The sequence below is a fragment of the Nakaseomyces glabratus genome, chromosome I (assembly GCF_010111755.1).
Source record: "Nakaseomyces glabratus chromosome I, complete sequence".
Lineage (NCBI taxonomy): Eukaryota > Fungi > Ascomycota > Saccharomycetes > Saccharomycetales > Saccharomycetaceae > Nakaseomyces > Nakaseomyces glabratus.
Genome location: NC_088959.1, coordinates 822,340 through 839,667, shown reverse-complemented (window position 1 = coordinate 839,667; position 17,328 = coordinate 822,340). Strand labels below are relative to the sequence as shown.

At 39.7% G+C, this 17,328-nt stretch overlaps 8 protein-coding genes across 8 annotated transcripts; 3 read left to right on the top strand and 5 right to left on the bottom strand.

The window, feature by feature from the left end:
- Nucleotides 1-146: 146 nt before the first annotated feature.
- COG3 (Golgi transport complex subunit COG3) lies at nt 147-2,480 on the bottom strand (the record flags this gene model as incomplete). The annotated part of the gene is made up of 1 exon (XM_447621.1): nt 147-2,480. One exon carries the CDS (start codon nt 2,478-2,480, stop codon nt 147-149), a length of 2,334 nt encoding a protein of 777 aa, XP_447621.1.
- Nucleotides 2,481-2,916: 436 nt separating this feature from the next.
- Nucleotides 2,917-3,921, top strand: MYG1 (Myg1p; the record flags this gene model as incomplete). Its single annotated transcript, XM_447620.1, has 1 exon — nt 2,917-3,921. One exon carries the CDS (start codon nt 2,917-2,919, stop codon nt 3,919-3,921), a length of 1,005 nt encoding a protein of 334 aa, XP_447620.1.
- A 210-nt stretch (nt 3,922-4,131) lies between these two features.
- NUT2 (mediator complex subunit NUT2) lies at nt 4,132-4,731 on the bottom strand (the record flags this gene model as incomplete). Its single annotated transcript, XM_447619.1, has 1 exon — nt 4,132-4,731. One exon carries the CDS (start codon nt 4,729-4,731, stop codon nt 4,132-4,134), a length of 600 nt encoding a protein of 199 aa, XP_447619.1.
- A 632-nt stretch (nt 4,732-5,363) lies between these two features.
- Nucleotides 5,364-6,143, top strand: MET16 (phosphoadenylyl-sulfate reductase (thioredoxin); the record flags this gene model as incomplete). Its single annotated transcript, XM_447618.1, has 1 exon — nt 5,364-6,143. One exon carries the CDS (start codon nt 5,364-5,366, stop codon nt 6,141-6,143), a length of 780 nt encoding a protein of 259 aa, XP_447618.1.
- A 283-nt stretch (nt 6,144-6,426) lies between these two features.
- MRP2 (mitochondrial 37S ribosomal protein uS14m) lies at nt 6,427-6,771 on the top strand (the record flags this gene model as incomplete). Its single annotated transcript, XM_447617.1, has 1 exon — nt 6,427-6,771. The coding sequence occupies one exon, from the start codon at nt 6,427-6,429 to the stop codon at nt 6,769-6,771; it is 345 nt and encodes a 114-aa protein (XP_447617.1).
- A 748-nt stretch (nt 6,772-7,519) lies between these two features.
- On the bottom strand, nt 7,520-8,152 carry RHO1 (Rho family GTPase RHO1; the record flags this gene model as incomplete). Its single annotated transcript, XM_447616.1, has 1 exon — nt 7,520-8,152. One exon carries the CDS (start codon nt 8,150-8,152, stop codon nt 7,520-7,522), a length of 633 nt encoding a protein of 210 aa, XP_447616.1.
- Nucleotides 8,153-8,675: 523 nt separating this feature from the next.
- GVI51_I08283 (uncharacterized protein) lies at nt 8,676-12,668 on the bottom strand (the record flags this gene model as incomplete). Its single annotated transcript, XM_447615.1, has 1 exon — nt 8,676-12,668. One exon carries the CDS (start codon nt 12,666-12,668, stop codon nt 8,676-8,678), a length of 3,993 nt encoding a protein of 1,330 aa, XP_447615.1.
- Nucleotides 12,669-13,014: 346 nt separating this feature from the next.
- Nucleotides 13,015-16,941, bottom strand: MMS1 (Mms1p; the record flags this gene model as incomplete). The annotated part of the gene is made up of 1 exon (XM_447614.1): nt 13,015-16,941. One exon carries the CDS (start codon nt 16,939-16,941, stop codon nt 13,015-13,017), a length of 3,927 nt encoding a protein of 1,308 aa, XP_447614.1.
- Between the last annotated feature and the right edge of the window lie 387 nt (nt 16,942-17,328).

Sequence of the window (17,328 nt, the reverse complement as noted above, 5' to 3'; positions counted from 1 at the left end):
AAATGACACCAAGAATTATGACATTGACTATTTTTTTTTTTACTTCAATTTTAAAAGGAAAAAGTAAACTTTAAAATGTTTACTATGCTATTGTTTTTATACGTTTTTATATACCGGGTTTTTATTATTCTATAGACTTCTAATGTTTACTTGTTTTCAAGAATTTCTACCTCTTTCTTAATTGAGGTTGCCAAATACTCGGAGAATGTATCAGGATACATGACCTCTAATACTTTACCATTTTCCACTTTCCCATTTTCAACCAAATTATTAAGCTCGTCGTAATAATTTTGGTATTGTATTTGAATAGCTTCTTTTAAGGCATCCAATAAATTCTCGACGATTTCATCGTCCGAGATATAGTCATGGATCAATTGCACAACCCGAGGGAGATTTGTGTCTATAGAGGTTCTTAATTTCACGTTATCACCCAGAATATCTTCTATTTCAATGTCCGAGATCTTCATATAATCTTGTGTTAGTATTTTTGAAGCTCTATCAGTAAAAGATCTGATTGCAAATCTTAAAGCTTCAACAAGTTCTGATCCCGAGTCGACAGTATTAACAACAAGTTTTGGAATCAGATTTCTTGCAGCACTTAATATACGCTGTGAGTTCCTTCTTCCCATATCAGGTTTTGGAAGTTCTTCTCTGACAAGATTTGAACTTGATCTTCTGAACAACGACCCAACTGCTGAGAAATCAAGAAAGGTTTCATTCACAGTATATTGTATATTGAAAGTTTGAAGCTGGTCACGCAGAAACAATAAATTTCTTAGGTATGACAGTGAGTACTCAACCAGATTGACATCATCTCCACTTGTTAGTAGGTTAAATGCTTCTCCAATAGATACCAGACAGTCTCTAACAACATGATGTGCCAAATCATCAAATACCACAGTGTTGATCATCTCATAAATCGTTGATAGTAGAGCTAGTGCTCTGATAATTGGTATATAGTAGGTCGACAAGATAATATCTGTCGCATCCTCTTCCGAGTCAGTTTCTGGTAGAGAGATGACTTCACTATTTTTCAAGTCGTCAATATATATTCCAACCATCTCTTCTTCAGACTCCAATTTTGCAGATGTTTTTCTATTGGTAATCATTGGCGCACCCTTAGGTGGTTTATACTTTACAATGGCCTCATCAATATACTTCTGGGCTCTAAAGATTAATCTCGATTGTAATTTTTGCAGCACAGGCTCAAATAATTTGTCATAGTATACATCCTTAAATATATTTTCATACTCTTCGTAATCTTCTTCAAATTCGTAATATTGAGTGAATAGTAAAATGCAATCACGAATAGTTAAAATATCATTTTCTCTAAGAAGTTTAGCCTTCACAGAATCATAAAATGGATCACAGAGTTGAATCAGCCATTTATTACCACGCTCCTTAGACTCTGGACCAGGGAAAAATTTCACAAACAAATGATACTCATTCTCTGCCAACTGTTGAAAGAAGTCTTTCTCGGCACTTATGAATTTTCTTGTTTGTATGTGTTCTTCTGACTTATAAATTTCATTCAGTTTATTTTTGATAATGGAATCTAATAACGACTTTCTCGCTTGGAAATAATGATTATAGCACTCATTTAACAATGAATCCAATTCATCGCGATATCTAGTATAGGTGCTCATATGACGTCTCTCTATAATGCACTTGATCTCACTCGTGTATTCTTCGGAAATTGAGGCAAATTTGTTGTATAACAGAACCTCTCTAGTAGTTTCTGATATCTCCTTATTATTTTGTAAGCCATCTGTGATTTCAGTGCATATCCTATTAACAATAGAATTTAAATGATGAACAATAAGATCACAACATCTAATCAAACATTGTTTAAACTTAATTCTATAAGTCTCTGCTTCTTTGAAATCAGAGTGTTCGTGCAAATATTCCAATGAGTTATCAATCTTGACCATCATATTCTTGAATGACTCCTTTCTTACAATCGAAGGGGACGTTGCATGATTCAAACGACGGATAATTGGGTCTAGGGCCTCAAAGTATTTTAATTGCTCGGGAACTAATCTATTCTGAGCTTCCAATTTGTCTCTCTTCTCATGAATTTCTCTAGTCTCATCAACAAAACCATCGGCTCTCTTTGAGATATTAACGAATTGGTCCAGTCCATCGCCCAATTTACCATTGACTTCCTCCGTCTTCTGGACAACCTTCTGGAACCCTTCAATACTATGATCCAATTGCTGTATATACTTTCTGTATGTGATATAGGGGTCGTTATCATCCACAGACGACTTGCTGGTCGGCTGCGAGGACAAGTCATACTTTGGCATTTCAACATTGTCCTTGTTTTTCTGCAGCTCAACACTCAATGCTTCCAATTTCTGGAGCAGATAGCTATCCGCAAACAATGCACCAAATTTACTATTCTCCTGGCTACTGCTGCTCTCAAACCCAGGCTGAGACGCTATGTCCTCCACCAACGAAGGTCTCCTAGGCCGGACCATCCTTTATTTTGTTATTCTTTGCTAATTTAGTGGGGCTTACACCTGTACAAAGAAGCGTATACCCGACTGTCACAAACAAATAGATATTTCAGTGCTACTGCAAGTGAATTCACTAAATTCAGACCGCTGGTACACACAATTAGACGCCCAATTGCTTGAACTATGCTGGTCTCAAAGAGTTGACTGCCAATCCAACAGGCATTGTGACAATTTCACGTTCAGGTGACTTGGAACCTCGGTTATGTGAGGAAGAAAACGAGTTTGTGCGGCACTTTCTATGGATCAGTGCCAATCCTTTGAAAAAATATCAAATTTTGCAAAAAAATTTAAAATTCTTGCGATGAGCTGCCTATAACAGCTGAATATAGTCTTCGATTGCGTGGTACAAATTTGAGTATTCTTGAGCAATTATAGAAGTATACCAATTCACTTGTTGATGGATACCAAGCGCCAGAAGTTAGAAATGTTGCAAATCTGTACCCATTCCGGTCCTTTCCACGCGGACGAGTCTCTTGCCGTGTACATGCTAAGACTGTTGCCAAAGTTTAAGGATGCCAAGGTTGTGAGATCGAGAAACCCTGAAGACTGGGAGGCCAGCGACATTGTTGTTGATGTTGGTGCCAAGTACGATGGTGTCAAGTTCTTTGACCACCACCAAAGGGAATTCTTTGAGACTTTCAATGGTGAGTATGCCACAAAGCTTTCCAGTGCTGGTTTGGTCTACAAGCACTTCGGCCGTGAGATAATCACTGCCATCGTTGAGAATAAAGGTGCCTCCATCTCCTCTGGCGACTTGGATATCCTTTACGACAAGGTTTACAAGCAATTCATCGAGGCTTTGGACGCTAACGATAACGGTATCGACAAGTACGAGAACTCTAAGGAATTGACTCCAAAGTTCAAGGATAACGCTATTAGCATCCCAGGTGTCATTTCCGGTATGAACCCATCTTGGAATGCTGACACTTCTGCTGAGGCATACGATACCAACTTTCAAAGAGCCAGTAAGTTCATTGGTGAGATTTTTGTCGACCTGGTCGAAGGCTACGCTCTATCATGGATTCCAGCTAAATCTTTAGTCATCGAGGCCGTTAACAGAAGATCCGAGGTCGATGACTCTGGCAAGATTATTGTACTAAATCAATTCTGTCCATGGAAAGAACACTTATATGAAGTTGAAAAAGCTAAGGGTATTGAAGGCCAAATTGAATTTGTGCTATTTAAAGACAGCTCCAACACTTGGAGGGTATCAACTGTTCCAGTAAGCTCCACCTCTTTCCAATTCAGAAAGGGTTTACCAGAACACCTAAGAGGTCTAAGAGACCAAGAGTTGAGCGACAAGAGTGGTGTCCCAGACTGTGTTTTCATTCACGCCGCTGGTTTCATCGGTGGTGCCAAGACACAAGACTCAGTCTACAAGCTTGCAAAGATGTCCTTGTAATATGCTACATTGCCCCTGGTAAATTTCAATGAGAACAAAGTTCTAGTTAGGTTTCACTCATCTGTATATTATATCATATCGATTATTTATTCACCGTAAGTTAACATCAATAAACTATTTATTTTGCATAGCAATATAAAGTATGCCATATGTATTTGTCCAACTATAAAGCTTTCCCGAAGCCTGAGACATTTCCGTCACTAGAATGCGCTATATACCATTTTGTTCCACACTCTCTGTAGTGTTGGCATTTGTCCCCACGTCACCTGCGGTTGCATTGACCACATTAGATTGCTCCGCAGTAGTAGTCATATTAGTAGTTCCACTATTTACCCGAGCTTGGCCAGTGGGTTTCATGTTTGTCCTCTGCACGATATTCTCCACGTCGTCCTTCAACTCCGGGAACTGCTCTTTGATCTTCTCAGCGAGGGAGTCCCTCAACATGCCCATACCGTGCATCTTTGCCCGCTGGTACTGGTTAGATCTTCGTATAGCCTCCACAAACTCTCTTGTGTAGATATCGGGGTTCCTACCATCTTCAATGTACTGAACCACTTCCAAGGGCACATTCACATCCTTCAAAGCACTCTGCGGGTCGTTACTGGTTTGGTTCAGCTTGAATATCCTATCCACATTCCTCTTCAGGTTAGTCACCATACCCTGGCTAGCCTCAGGCGTCCCAGGGAAGTCATACACCGACACACCAAGCTCAATAAATGACTCGATTATCGACCGTATCTGCTCCTCCATCACTCCAAGCTCCTCGTGAAGCCCCTCCAATGCAGGGTTGCTACTCTTCACACTGCCCATCTCGACTGCCAGATTCTCCGCTCACACTACACTGCTATGTCGGCCACCAAAAGCATTCCTGACCACCTAACATATACCTCATCGCTTTATGGGTCTACCACGCTTGGGCTTTAGGGCACCATAACTTTTGCCAAAGTCACAGCTTTTGACACTTGTCGTAATAGATCACGTGACCTATATACAACCACAGATGGGAATAGTCATAGAGCTGCCATCTGCACTTGTAATAGTAAGGACGGCAGCTCAAAGCTCGAGTAATATATGGGTCTGGAGGATTGAATAACTGGTATTCTGGAGGGTCTAATTGTAGTGTTTCGTCCGCTGGAGGGCATATGGCATTGATGTTTCTGTTTAGAATGTCACAGAAGCAGTGATCCTGACTGCAACTTCACGTGAAATGGATTGACCTAGAGGCAAGTTATCTCGAGTTGCCTGCTTTCTAGATCCCGATGCGGTAGAGCGTACTTCTATTGTGGCACTTCTGCTTGATAAATGTGTTGTGTGTGCCTAACTATTCGAAACCGGCATATATAAGCGTGTGTGGGCGATGCTTAACAATATGCCTATGCTGAACGCCATGTAGCTACGATTCTTATTTATCGTAGTAGTTGGGCTTGTAGGAGAGCAAAGCGATGAAAGTATATAACTTGAATAACGGGATATCGGTCACTGAGGAGCAGCTTGCGCACTGGAACCAGGCGCTGTCGCAGCTGGAGCCACAAGAAATACTGAAGTGGTCACTGGCCACATTCCCACACTTATTCCAGACCACTGCGTTTGGGCTCACTGGTCTGGCTACGATAGACATGCTTTCCAAGCTCGGTGCCGATGCGCTAGTGCCGTTGATTACCATTGACACATTGCACTTATTCCCACAGACTGTGACACTGAGGGAGAACGTCGAAGATAAGTACTACAGGCCTCATGGCAAGACGATCCACGTCTACAAGCCCATCGGTTGCGACACCGAGCAGCAGTTTGCGGACAAGTACGGTGAGTTCCTGTGGGAGACCGACGACGACAAGTACGACTACCTGGTTAAAGTGGAACCGGCAGCCAGGGCCTACAAGGACTTGCAAGTAACCGCTGTGTTCACTGGCAGGAGAAAGTCGCAAGGGTCAGCCAGATCGGAGCTGCAGTTCGTTGAGATCGAGGAACTCACGGGAATCATAAAGATCAACCCGTTGGCCAATTGGACATTTGACCAGGTCAAGCAGTACATCGACGACAACGCAGTCCCATACAATGAGCTACTCGACCTAGGCTACAAGTCCATCGGTGACTACCATTCAACTGTACCTGTCAAGGAAGGTGAAGACGAGAGAAGTGGCAGATGGAAGGGCAAAGCCAAGACGGAGTGCGGGATCCACGAGACGAGCAGGTTCGCCAAGTTCCTGAAACAGGATACCTGAAATGCGAGCCGCAACATGATATTTATAGATAAGACATATATTTATAGTGATTTGCTCCAAACCATATAAGAACTAATGTATAACTTGCAGTGAATGACTAGAGCTTTATGCCAACTTTCTATTATTCGCTGATTTTTGACGATTTCCGCATCGCGCAGGGCGAAGAAGCCGGGGACTTTGCCAACGGAAACCATAAAGAAGCTTAAGCTATGAAGAGCTCATGTTTAAGTATCGACGCTAGAGTATTACAACTTACAGCTCATATACCCAGATAACTAAAGTGATGACTTTCAGGTTTCCAGTCAAGACCAAGCTTCCCCCTGGGTTTTTGAACGCCAGGGTGATCAGAGACAACTTCAAGAGACAGCAGTTTGCTGAACATGAGATAACAGCTAAGGCTCTCAAATATATTGCTAGAAACACTACATTGCCACCTAGGGCAAGACTTGAGGCTCAGTTACAGTTGAGTTCCATGCCGAACTACACCAGACTAACACAAGTGAAGAACCGTTGCATTGAGAGTGGTCACGCTAGAGCTGTGCTCAGCGACTTCAGGTTGTGTAGATACCAGTTCAGAGAGAGAGCATTGAAAGGTGAGTTACCGGGTGTCAAGAAAGGTGTTTGGTGATTCACCGCATGTATATAATCTCATTTTGATATTCGCTGTCCGAACCGCTATTCTCCCCTACATATTATCATGTATATACTACCAAAATAAAAACCCATATATTTTAGTAACAAATACGAATATTCGCATCAATCATAGTCTTTTCTATTAGCAATTCATGGCAATTGATTAAGACAAGAAAAATAATCATTTATAGTAAAAAAATAAGTATAGAAAATTATTAAATATAAAAAAAATTGGAAATGCTTTGAAGACATAGCAACTTTGTTAGCATTAAAACATATATGGCCATCCAGCACTAACATATGATCAATGAAGCATTTGTACCAGTACAGTTTCTCAACAAAGAAGTGATCAAATATCCCAGTTCTTAAAAATTTTTCTGTTTAAGTTTGACAATATGGTTATCTTAGATTTATTTTATTTTGAATGTTGAATATGGGCCACATTTACAGAGACAAAGTGAATAAATTTTCCCTAATGTATTTCTTCTTGTCTTATCCATTTTTTGCTGATTACAAAAATCCCTTTCAGCAATATCAACAGCGAATAATAGTAGTTTGAAGAAAAAAAAAGTAAAATTAATATTAAGGTGAAATAGAAAGAGAAAGTAAGAGAAAATAAAAAAGAGTGAATTCCAGTCTTCTTTCCTTGAAATATTATGATAGTGCTTTTTAGATTAGTTAAAGAGTTAATCTTCTTTCAAGTATCAGTTGTAGAAAAATCAACAACCCCATGGAGGGCTTGCTTACAATAGAACACACTTTCTCTTCTTCTTTTCACCAGAGTTCTTCTTGTTCTTCTTACCGGTGTTCTTTTGCTTACCCATCAAAGAGGCTCTAGTGGCGGCTTCAAAGACTTCACGCACACCGTAGCCGGTCTTGGCGGAACATTCGTAGTAGCCAGTGGCACCAATTTGGTCGGCAACGTTTTGACCATCGGCAGTAGCGACTGGTTGTAGGCCTTCAGCTCTCAATTGTTCCAAAGTTTGTGGGTCGTTTCTTAGATCAACTTTACAACCTACAAGGATGATTGGAACCCCTTGACAGAAATGTAGCACCTCGGCAATCCACTTCTCCTGGACGTTCTCTAGGGAATCTGGCAGATCGATAGAGAAACAGATCAAGACAACATTGGAGTCTGGGTACGACAATGGTCTTAGTCTATCGTAATCTTCTTGGCCAGCGGTATCCCACAGAGCCAACTCAACACGTCTGCCATCCACCTCAACATCAGCAACGTAGTTCTCAAAAACAGTTGGAACGTAAACTTCTGGGAATTGACCCTTGGAAAACACAATCAAAAGACAGGTCTTACCACAGGCACCATCACCGACAATAACTAGCTTTCTTCTAATACTAGCACCGACTTGTTGCGACATCTTTTTTTATTTGGCTTATCTTATGTAGTTGACAATCTTATTACTATAGTTTATGGCTTCGTGATTTAAAAATATCCTCTAATCGTGGTTATTTTTTTTTTGATCCTTTGGCTATTTTTTCCTTTCGATTCTTCGATTCTCTTCGTTCTTTCACGCAAATTAACGAATCGCAAAAATTATAAAAGTCCTTTGTAAATATTAAAGAGTGCCTGGTCCATGTAACCCCAAGAATCAACTGCAAAAACCGCTACAAAATAGACTATTCCCTGTAAACAATTGGTATTATTTATGATTTTTTATTATTTTTTTTTTTCTGATTCGGTGTGTCCATATTGAGGGAGGCTTGAAGTTTTAAGAAAAAAAATTCTTGTGACACCAAAAATTTGTGTGCAGAAAGTGCAGCAGGGAGAACAGCTTTTCCAGTAGCTTCTTAACTATGTCGTTCTATATGATATATATTTTTTTGGCGATAATAGCCCGTCTGATCAATGCCTGAGTGCTATTTATAGACCTGCTTCGTGTGCTATTGCTCTATTCTGCGTGCTATGAACTTGGTTTGGGCGTTGTCGCTTGGGAGGTAGTTGCGTATGGAGATGCTGTGTGGTCTTGGGAGGTCCATGCGCGGGTCGCGTGTAATGACCCATATCTTGTAGGTCGTGTACACGAGGATTCTGTCGGTGAACTGATCGTACTGCAGACTTACTATATCCTCATCTATTTCAATGCGGTGTGGTAGCAGGCTGGCAGACAGGCTTATGTCATTGTGTGGGTCTCCGACGTTCAGCATCTCTTCAAGGTCAAACCACTCGTCTTCATTGCTTGCCTCACGTAAATACTCTTGCATTCTCTCCCGGGCCTCGCTCATGCGGTCCGTCGGCGCGGTAGCTTGCTCTCTAGTTATCTCAAGGAACCTCAAGGTACGTGCATCCCATTTGACTACCACTGTGTCGTTGTTCAGCACTATAGGGCGACATTCTTTACTGCATAGGAAGGGTGCCCAATTTGCCGGTGACCCGCCTCCCAGCACATACAGCGCGCCGTCTACCTCTTGAATACCATACTCACCTAGAATTCCAGTGTCACAAAACACATTGGACTTGGATACATCGCTGAGATGCTTGCGCACTAGCCGGTCACCAACTATTTCAAATGGTACAGCGGGGCTATCGCATTGATTGGAATAGGTAGCCACAAATTTGTTCTTCAGTGAACTAAAATGAAACCACACTTCCTCGCTATACAAGTCATATGTGTCTAACACGGATAATATGTAATCTGGTTTACCAGGAACCAACCTAGTAAGACATATTATACCATTCCAAACACATAGCAGTCCAAGAGGGCTACTCGGATTTGTGTCAAAGATCTGATATGCATCAAACCTTTCTGAGCGTAACGCGTACGCTACATCCGAAGCATCAAAATCACTGGTACCAACGTCATTGCCTCCAGCAAATCGCAGACTTCCATACCCATCCTCACGAATGTAGTTTCGACCGTCACCAAACAGGAACTGTAATCTATTGAAGTTACTTGAGGGTGCGGCATGGACATCAGTCCCTATCTCATGCACTACTTTGGTTTCATATATGTCCTTTAGCACCAATAACCCACCATCTACAATAGCTAAAATTGAATTAGAGACCTTATCGAAAATAGCATCATAGACTTGTTTGCTTTGATAAAGATCAAACTGAAATTTCTTCGCGGGTATTTCAATACCTTCTGGCTTCTCATAATCTTTCATATTGCACATATAGATGCTCTTATCATAGAAGAATAGCTGCTTATCACCAATTGTTTGTTTCAGAGTTAATTTCCAGGAATTTCGTTGATTGATTACATCCTTCCCAAATTTGAGTGCAAGCTTCTTGGCAGTGTTCGCCTTATTTACATCATGAACTATGCTTAGAAGATCTAACAAATAGATACCGCTGTTAGCAACAACAGTAACTTTACCATCACCTATTGATGAGCTGCTTATGCCAGTTACTTTCCAATTATATAAAACTGCCTCCTCATATATGCCATGTAGCTTTTCTGATTTACATTCTTTTACTCGAAGAAAGTCTACAACCTTCCTCCAATCAAATACCAACATTCTACTAACCGTGGTACAAATGAGTAATATCATCGTATTATCATTGAAATCATTAAGAGAAACAAGGTCGATATCTATCAGATAAGTATTGTCTTTGAAATAATCCCGATTCTTCACAGAGTACAAGTTTGTCCTGTTTGAAATTGTAACGATACAATTGCTATGGTTATCATTAGTTTGGCTAGAATTATGCGACGAAGAACCCCTTTCGCTATCAATTTTTGGCGCATCAGTATCAAGACAGATTAAAGCCTTTAGTAATGCAGTTTCATAAAATTCATCTTTTTCATCCAGTACATCAACGATGCTTTCAGATACATATAGAGTGTCGTTTGAACAATAGGATAGACAGGTACCATCCAACATAGTAAATTTAACAATCTGATGGTCACTAGTGAATACCTTCCTGGTAGTAGTTCCACCTTCAGAAGAGAGATTATTTACATAAACACTAAAAGCGGATATCTGCAATACCAAGTCATGAAAGAACAGAATTGCTCGGCATGTGGTAGATGCACAAGGTATGATATCATCAAGGAAGGTAACATCTATATCATGATCATTAGCAGTTAAAAGTTGACAGAGCGTTTCCTTTTTGTTCGAAGCAACAAGCATACAGGAGTCATCCTTTCTTTCATTTTCTGAAAAGATTAGAGAGGATACAGAATCTCCCATATCATCCCAGTAGTAAAGTAAAATTGTATCAAACTTTGCAAGATAGTCAATATTCAAGCTTCTTCTGGCCATTAAATTGGACCCAAATAGATTCAAAGTCCTAAATCTATCTCGATACTCGACAAATATGCTAGAGTGGTTAATCGGCCAACTGGAAACAACTGATGTACCAAGGCAAATTTGTGGCTCCCAATACTCATGTATTTCCCATGGTAGTGATACAATTGAAAATGATATGCTTGGTTCTTCTAGTGTTTTTATCATTTCATCTGATAGCCTGATTGGTATGTCAATAAATCCTTTATAAAGAAATGCTCTTAGTATAACTTCATCTTGTAATTCTGAGGGAAAGCAACACATAGGAATAAAGGGAGCATTTTCTGCTTCCACACTCAACGACAATTTTATAAAAATTGCTTCTAGAATATCACTAGAATCTGAAAACATAATGCCCATATCATTTGAAGATGAAGTATAATATAGGACAGAGTGAGTATAACGGATAGTTGGACAAATTTCCTTGATTTCCGAAATTAGGCAGGGAAGTTCAAATAGTTTGATTTCCTTATTATGAAATGGCTTAAATTGTTTTATTTCCGCGGGCTCTGTATTAAGGATATTGCTCTTATGCGCAACATATTGATTTTCTTTGCCTAATAAAAATAACACTTCTTTTGATAGACTAAAAACAGATCTAATAATATCATTTTTGTCTTGAATACCAATATAACTTGTTTGCCTCTTTATGATCTTGTCCAATTTATAGTCATATTGGATCAAAAGAATTTTGCCCTTTTTATTTATTAAAATAATTTCAGTGATGCAATTAGTAGCGTCAGTGCCAATCTGCTTGAAGAAAATGTCGACAACATCACAAAACTTTATAGTTGTAAGATACTCGAACTGTAAATAGTTTTTAAACCGGAATATTTTGCAAAAGGAATGAGGCCCAACTACAGCAAAAGTATGATTATTTAAATCTGTGAATAACTTTAGGGGCTTGCCACGCAAATGTCTAGGATTTACTGACGTTAAATAACAATACTGTAAAACAAACGATTTCTTGATATCCTTAAAAAGAGCAATTGTGTACAGTATGTTAGTTCCCTTTTCGATAACTAATAGAAGTGAAGGAAAGTTAGACCTCGAGGTATCAATAAAAGCATAATCATCTATTTCGAGAGTCAATATGTTTTGGAAACTTTTATTACCTAGAAATAAGTGGCCCTCTGTTCTCATAGCAAATCCGAGTTCCAGTTCCATTTTGGCATTTTCCAACTTGGTATTGATATCTTCCGTAGCATCAGTGTTCTCAGGAGCATCAGCCCTTGGATCCTGCTCACTGTCTTCCAACAAGCTTTCAAAGTCTGGATCATCTAGAGACTCAGGATCTCTTGTTGATACTGTTGGTGTAGGTATCAGCGTACTTACATTAATTTTATTCTTGATTAATGGTGCCTTTTCAAGAAGCTCAAGGTCACTCAAGAAATCATCTAAATCATTATCATTCTTATTTATAAGAAATTTCTTGCAATCAAGTACCTGATCTAATTTGGGGATAACTCCAACTTGGTCATATAAAGGTCGTAATGGAGGTTTATCAACTTTGTGTAGACCGGCATGACATGAATCTTCGTAATAGCCATTTATCTGTGTTGATTTGGGGTTGAAATCTATCCATCGATGAGTTAATAAGGAATTGAGTCGATTCAAATCATCTTCTGAGGTGCTATTAGTCATTATCCAATGCAAGCCCTAATAATTATCGTAATGTTATTTCTCCGACATCAACTTACCGATTGAATGAATACTTCGATAAGACTGCTGTTATAGATATCCAAATAACTATGAAAAAGAGGCATATGCCCAATATGACCTAGTTAATCTCTCATGTGTTTCAAGCAAATTAAATACTTTAGTTCTTTACTTCAAAAGTGCATTTGTGCTTATCATCTTTTTTACAGTTTGAAGCTCATCGCACATTTTTTTTGTTATGAGATGTGTCCGTTTTTGTATTGTATGTACATAGGATACTTACACAATCTATAGTTTGAAATATAATACTAGTTTATGTTTTGCCATCGAATTATGCTCCCATACAATTGGTAGATGTATATGTTTCAGTTGTTAGATATTCATCAGATTTGTTAGCGTCCAACTCCGAAGTGAACACAAGTACCGATTGATCGAACAATATCACGTATAGCTTGTCATTATGAGATTTCGCTCGAATGACCGACTGATCAAAATTGATGGTATAAATTGGTTCGCTTGTTTCTTCCTTATGTTGGTCTTTGTCTTTTGTATCAGATTCTGATATTACCTGTGGATTGAGCAGTCTATAGTTTTGCAATATTGACAGTGGAGTATCATGTGAACGAGAAACGACACTCTCAAAAAACTGTCTACCTCTAGTAATATGGTGAACATCTAGTAAATTTGATAGCTCATTATTACCAACAGGGTGATTATTATGAGTGGCATCTGCAGATGATAGAATGGTAGAACCTATTCCATCTTCATCAAGATCTTGCTGAATACCTACTGAAGGACCGAACCGCAAAACTTGGTCATTAACAGTCATATCTATATTAATGGAAATATCATCATCGGAATCAATTGACATATCGTCACTACTCGAACCTGATGAGTTTATTCTACCGTCAGCATCCATGGAGTCTGAGCCATTGTCTGGATCCAAATAGTTTACATCCCAAGCTTCATATCCAATGATACACTCATCGTCATCGCTACCGACATTAGTCTCCAAAAAATCATGAGATGATACATTCCGTGTACGGGACATTATCTTCCTAGATTTACCAATAAAATCAGTCCTATTACTTTCAAAAAAGAGAATTTGTGACTTGGCTATTCCTCGCAAATCACTGGAACACACAACTCCAATTCTATCGCTGAAATTCAGAAGTTGTTCTACTTTACATTCGAATGGAATATTTAGTTTCATCACAATCGCTTCTTTTAAGGCCGCATTATTGACAACTTTAAATATATGTTCTCCATTATCAGTTTTAAAATATAATTCATCATCTTTTACAATGAATTCATCTATTGAGTGGAGAGTGTCAAAGGCAAACCATTCATCTATAGACAGATGACCGTGTGAACATCCTGATAAAAGAATAAACATATGCTTATGCCTTTCAGAATTAGAGTATGACCCTGGTCGATAGAGCATTACGACGTCACTGCTCATTATCTGAGCATGTTTGTGGATGTCAGGAATATCAGTAGACGATATTATTCCAATATCTATTTTACCCTTTTTAGGCCTTAGCTCAATGATGGAGACACTAGAACCATAATTTAAGAGAATTCTAGTGTTCGGATTCGATCCTGGCAGCTCATAGACGCTTTGTACTAAATTGTTATGTTTATCAGTTAAATAGCATTTATCCAATGTGAGAGTTTTATTATTTCTCAGTTTTAGAAGCTCCCATTCACCGATATCAAAATTAACAATCAACATTCTATTCAGTTTGGAAAGAAAAAGGAACTGCTTATTCGGATTTCTAGTATGGCGAATGGTATAGTTTTTCGGATAATACGTTGAAATCCCTTCAACCGAGACTTGTATTCCATTGTATAATAGTGAATACATTTTCTTGGTTTTAATATCGAAATAGCAATCGAGAATTATATCGTTTTTCAGGTTTTCAAATACTTCAATTTCTTCGATGGTAAGATCATTTTGTATATCAAGTAGATATAATTTCTTTGACCCATACAGCAGTAGTCTATTATTATCAACTTTCTTGAATTTAAAACCGCCTATTAGATTGTCGATACTGGTATACTTGCAATCTCGTAGTTTATAATTATCGAGTTTGTAAGCATATATTCGCGTTTCATAAAAAAGGACTACTGTGGAGCCTAAAGTTACCATATCGCTGGGAAACTCATTTAGTAGTTTTGTGTCTACACAGATGGCAGTATTTGTACTGGTTTTAAAAATTTTGAGACTCTCTAGACTTAGTACCAATAAGGCTATATCATCATTCGAAGAAGTGTCAAGAATTGCACAAATTTTGGTAATGTGTTCAAAGTTCATAATCTCATTATCGCTGGTGACAAGATTAATTTTAGTCATATTGTTTACCAATAATAAATCATCAGTTGCGGATGACCACCAAATTTCCTTACTATCTCTCAATGCGACGAATAGTTGGTTACCAATGAAACATACTTGATCTATAGAATCATTACCGAAAGGTTCGTAGCTCACTGTAGATGACGGATGAGAAGTTATCGCTCGGCAATAAATTCCTTTTCTGCCTACTTGTATAACTGATTCATTCACTTTGTGAAGCTCGAGCGTTTCGATTTTTTCATTGGGAATAAAAATAGTATCATCCTCAAGGTTGGTGTTGCCATTCGAATTAATGGACACAACTCTTGTATAACCCTCGTAAGATGATAATGCAAGAATGTCAGTGTGGTAGATGCCATTGGATGAATGTTTGTCATAGGTATTATGGATTTCAATAGGAAATAAAGTTGAGAACTGATGGTTTTCCTCCAAATATCCAAGGAATCTGAATTTCCTTGTAGGGTTTTCGATTGATAGTTTTGATACGCTATGTGGTGAAGTTAGCCATATTTCGGGGCATGATTCTTTTATGGAATGGATTGGGTCAATAAGTACCATATCAAAGTTATTTTCTGAATCGGAAGTCACTGTCTTTTTATCACATAGATTTGAAGTTAAGTTTGAAGGTAAGTTTTCATAGTGCTCAAAGTTGAATATGTCTTTTAAACTCAAAGTCAATGAAATAGATTTACCAAATGAAAGCACAAGCAATTTGAATTTATGGTCAGAAATCAAGGACTGGTCTGCTGAGCAGAGCGCTTTGATACCTTTAAATCTTGTCAATGTATGATATTCGATGTTGCCATTATCACTAACAAGTAAGGCGATAATGTTCCCTATTGCCGTCCCAATTATGATCGCATCAGAGAATTCTCCATAATACTCCTGATCATGAGCAATTAAGTACTCCAGTAACTGTGGAGCGTTGAACCAGTCTATTGTGCCTTTTAGGAGTCGTTTGGATATCCGAGGGAAATTTAGGTCGCCAGACATAATCTGGTCCGCGTTAATGAGAAAGAAAGAGTTTATCGTGTACATTAGGCATTTGCTTCTGCTCAGCGGGATTATATCCTGAATGACATCTCCGCTAAGATACGGCAGCTCGTGATAATTGCAATCCTCGAGCATATTATTGGCATCATAGTCGATGAGCACGTATGAAACCAAGGATAAACGCGATATCACAAGTAGCAATTGTGGTCTAGACACAGAATTATTATCAAGGAAGGTGGCCTTCAGAATGGTAACTTCACCGGGTTCGCCGAGACTCAGCTCACCGGTGAGCTGTAACTCCAGAGAATCATCAACGGTGAATACGTGGCACTCTCCGCTGGCCTTATCATAGATTGCAAAGGAGTTTGTTGTTTTAGAGCACGCAAAACTCCAAGACACGCTACAATTGCCTTCGAACCTATCGACTAGGAATATATCGTTCAACTTCTCAGATATGTAGCATAGACACACCACACCTGTATTCTTAGCACTCACCAGCAATAAGTCTCCGTACAGGGACGTCCGTACAGTCCCCACATCATACACCTGTCCTTCGAACTCCAGCGGTTTCGTCTGACCCAGCAGCTTAAACGCACTGCCACCTACAAGCAGCGTCTGGTACTCCAGAGGCGCCACGCGCGGCACGCCTCCTTGGTCGTCCAGCCACCGGAACACCTCATCGTTGTTCACCCCAACCCGCATCGTCAGTAACCGCCTAGGCACAAACCCACGCCGCGCACTCTCCAGCGTGCAAGGCACCCGCTTGGAGTTCCGCGAGTCTGTGTGCTTGTACCCGTGTATACGGTTCTTATAAACCTCGAACCGCGTGCCAAACACGCACCGGGACCGGTCATCTGTCCCCCGCAACAGATCTACACCCCGCAACAACCCAGCGAAACGCTCAGCCATCGAGATACTCTCTGTAAACGCTATAACCTACTGTTTGCCCGCTGTCTGCTTAGCAATACACCAAAGAACCCCCCGCCGATCTGGTATAATAAAGACAGCCGCCGAGCAATTTAACCGCCCAACGCAGGACTGGGAAGAGTGAGAGCGCTCAGCCCGAAAAGGGTGGGGTCCCCCACCAGACTCAGACAGGCACTTTTTTAGCACCACGTGATGAGTGTTACCCGCATTGAAAAATTTTCTGTGTTTTCGCCTGCAAAAGCCCGCGATGCCCTTCGGCGACAGTTGCCAACCAGTTCTTGCAGGAGTAATAAGCATAAAAAGTGGGCCAAGTCGGTTGTTTTATGTGGGTTGCTGGGTTTCTGGAGGAGGCCAAAGAGGGTATTCTAG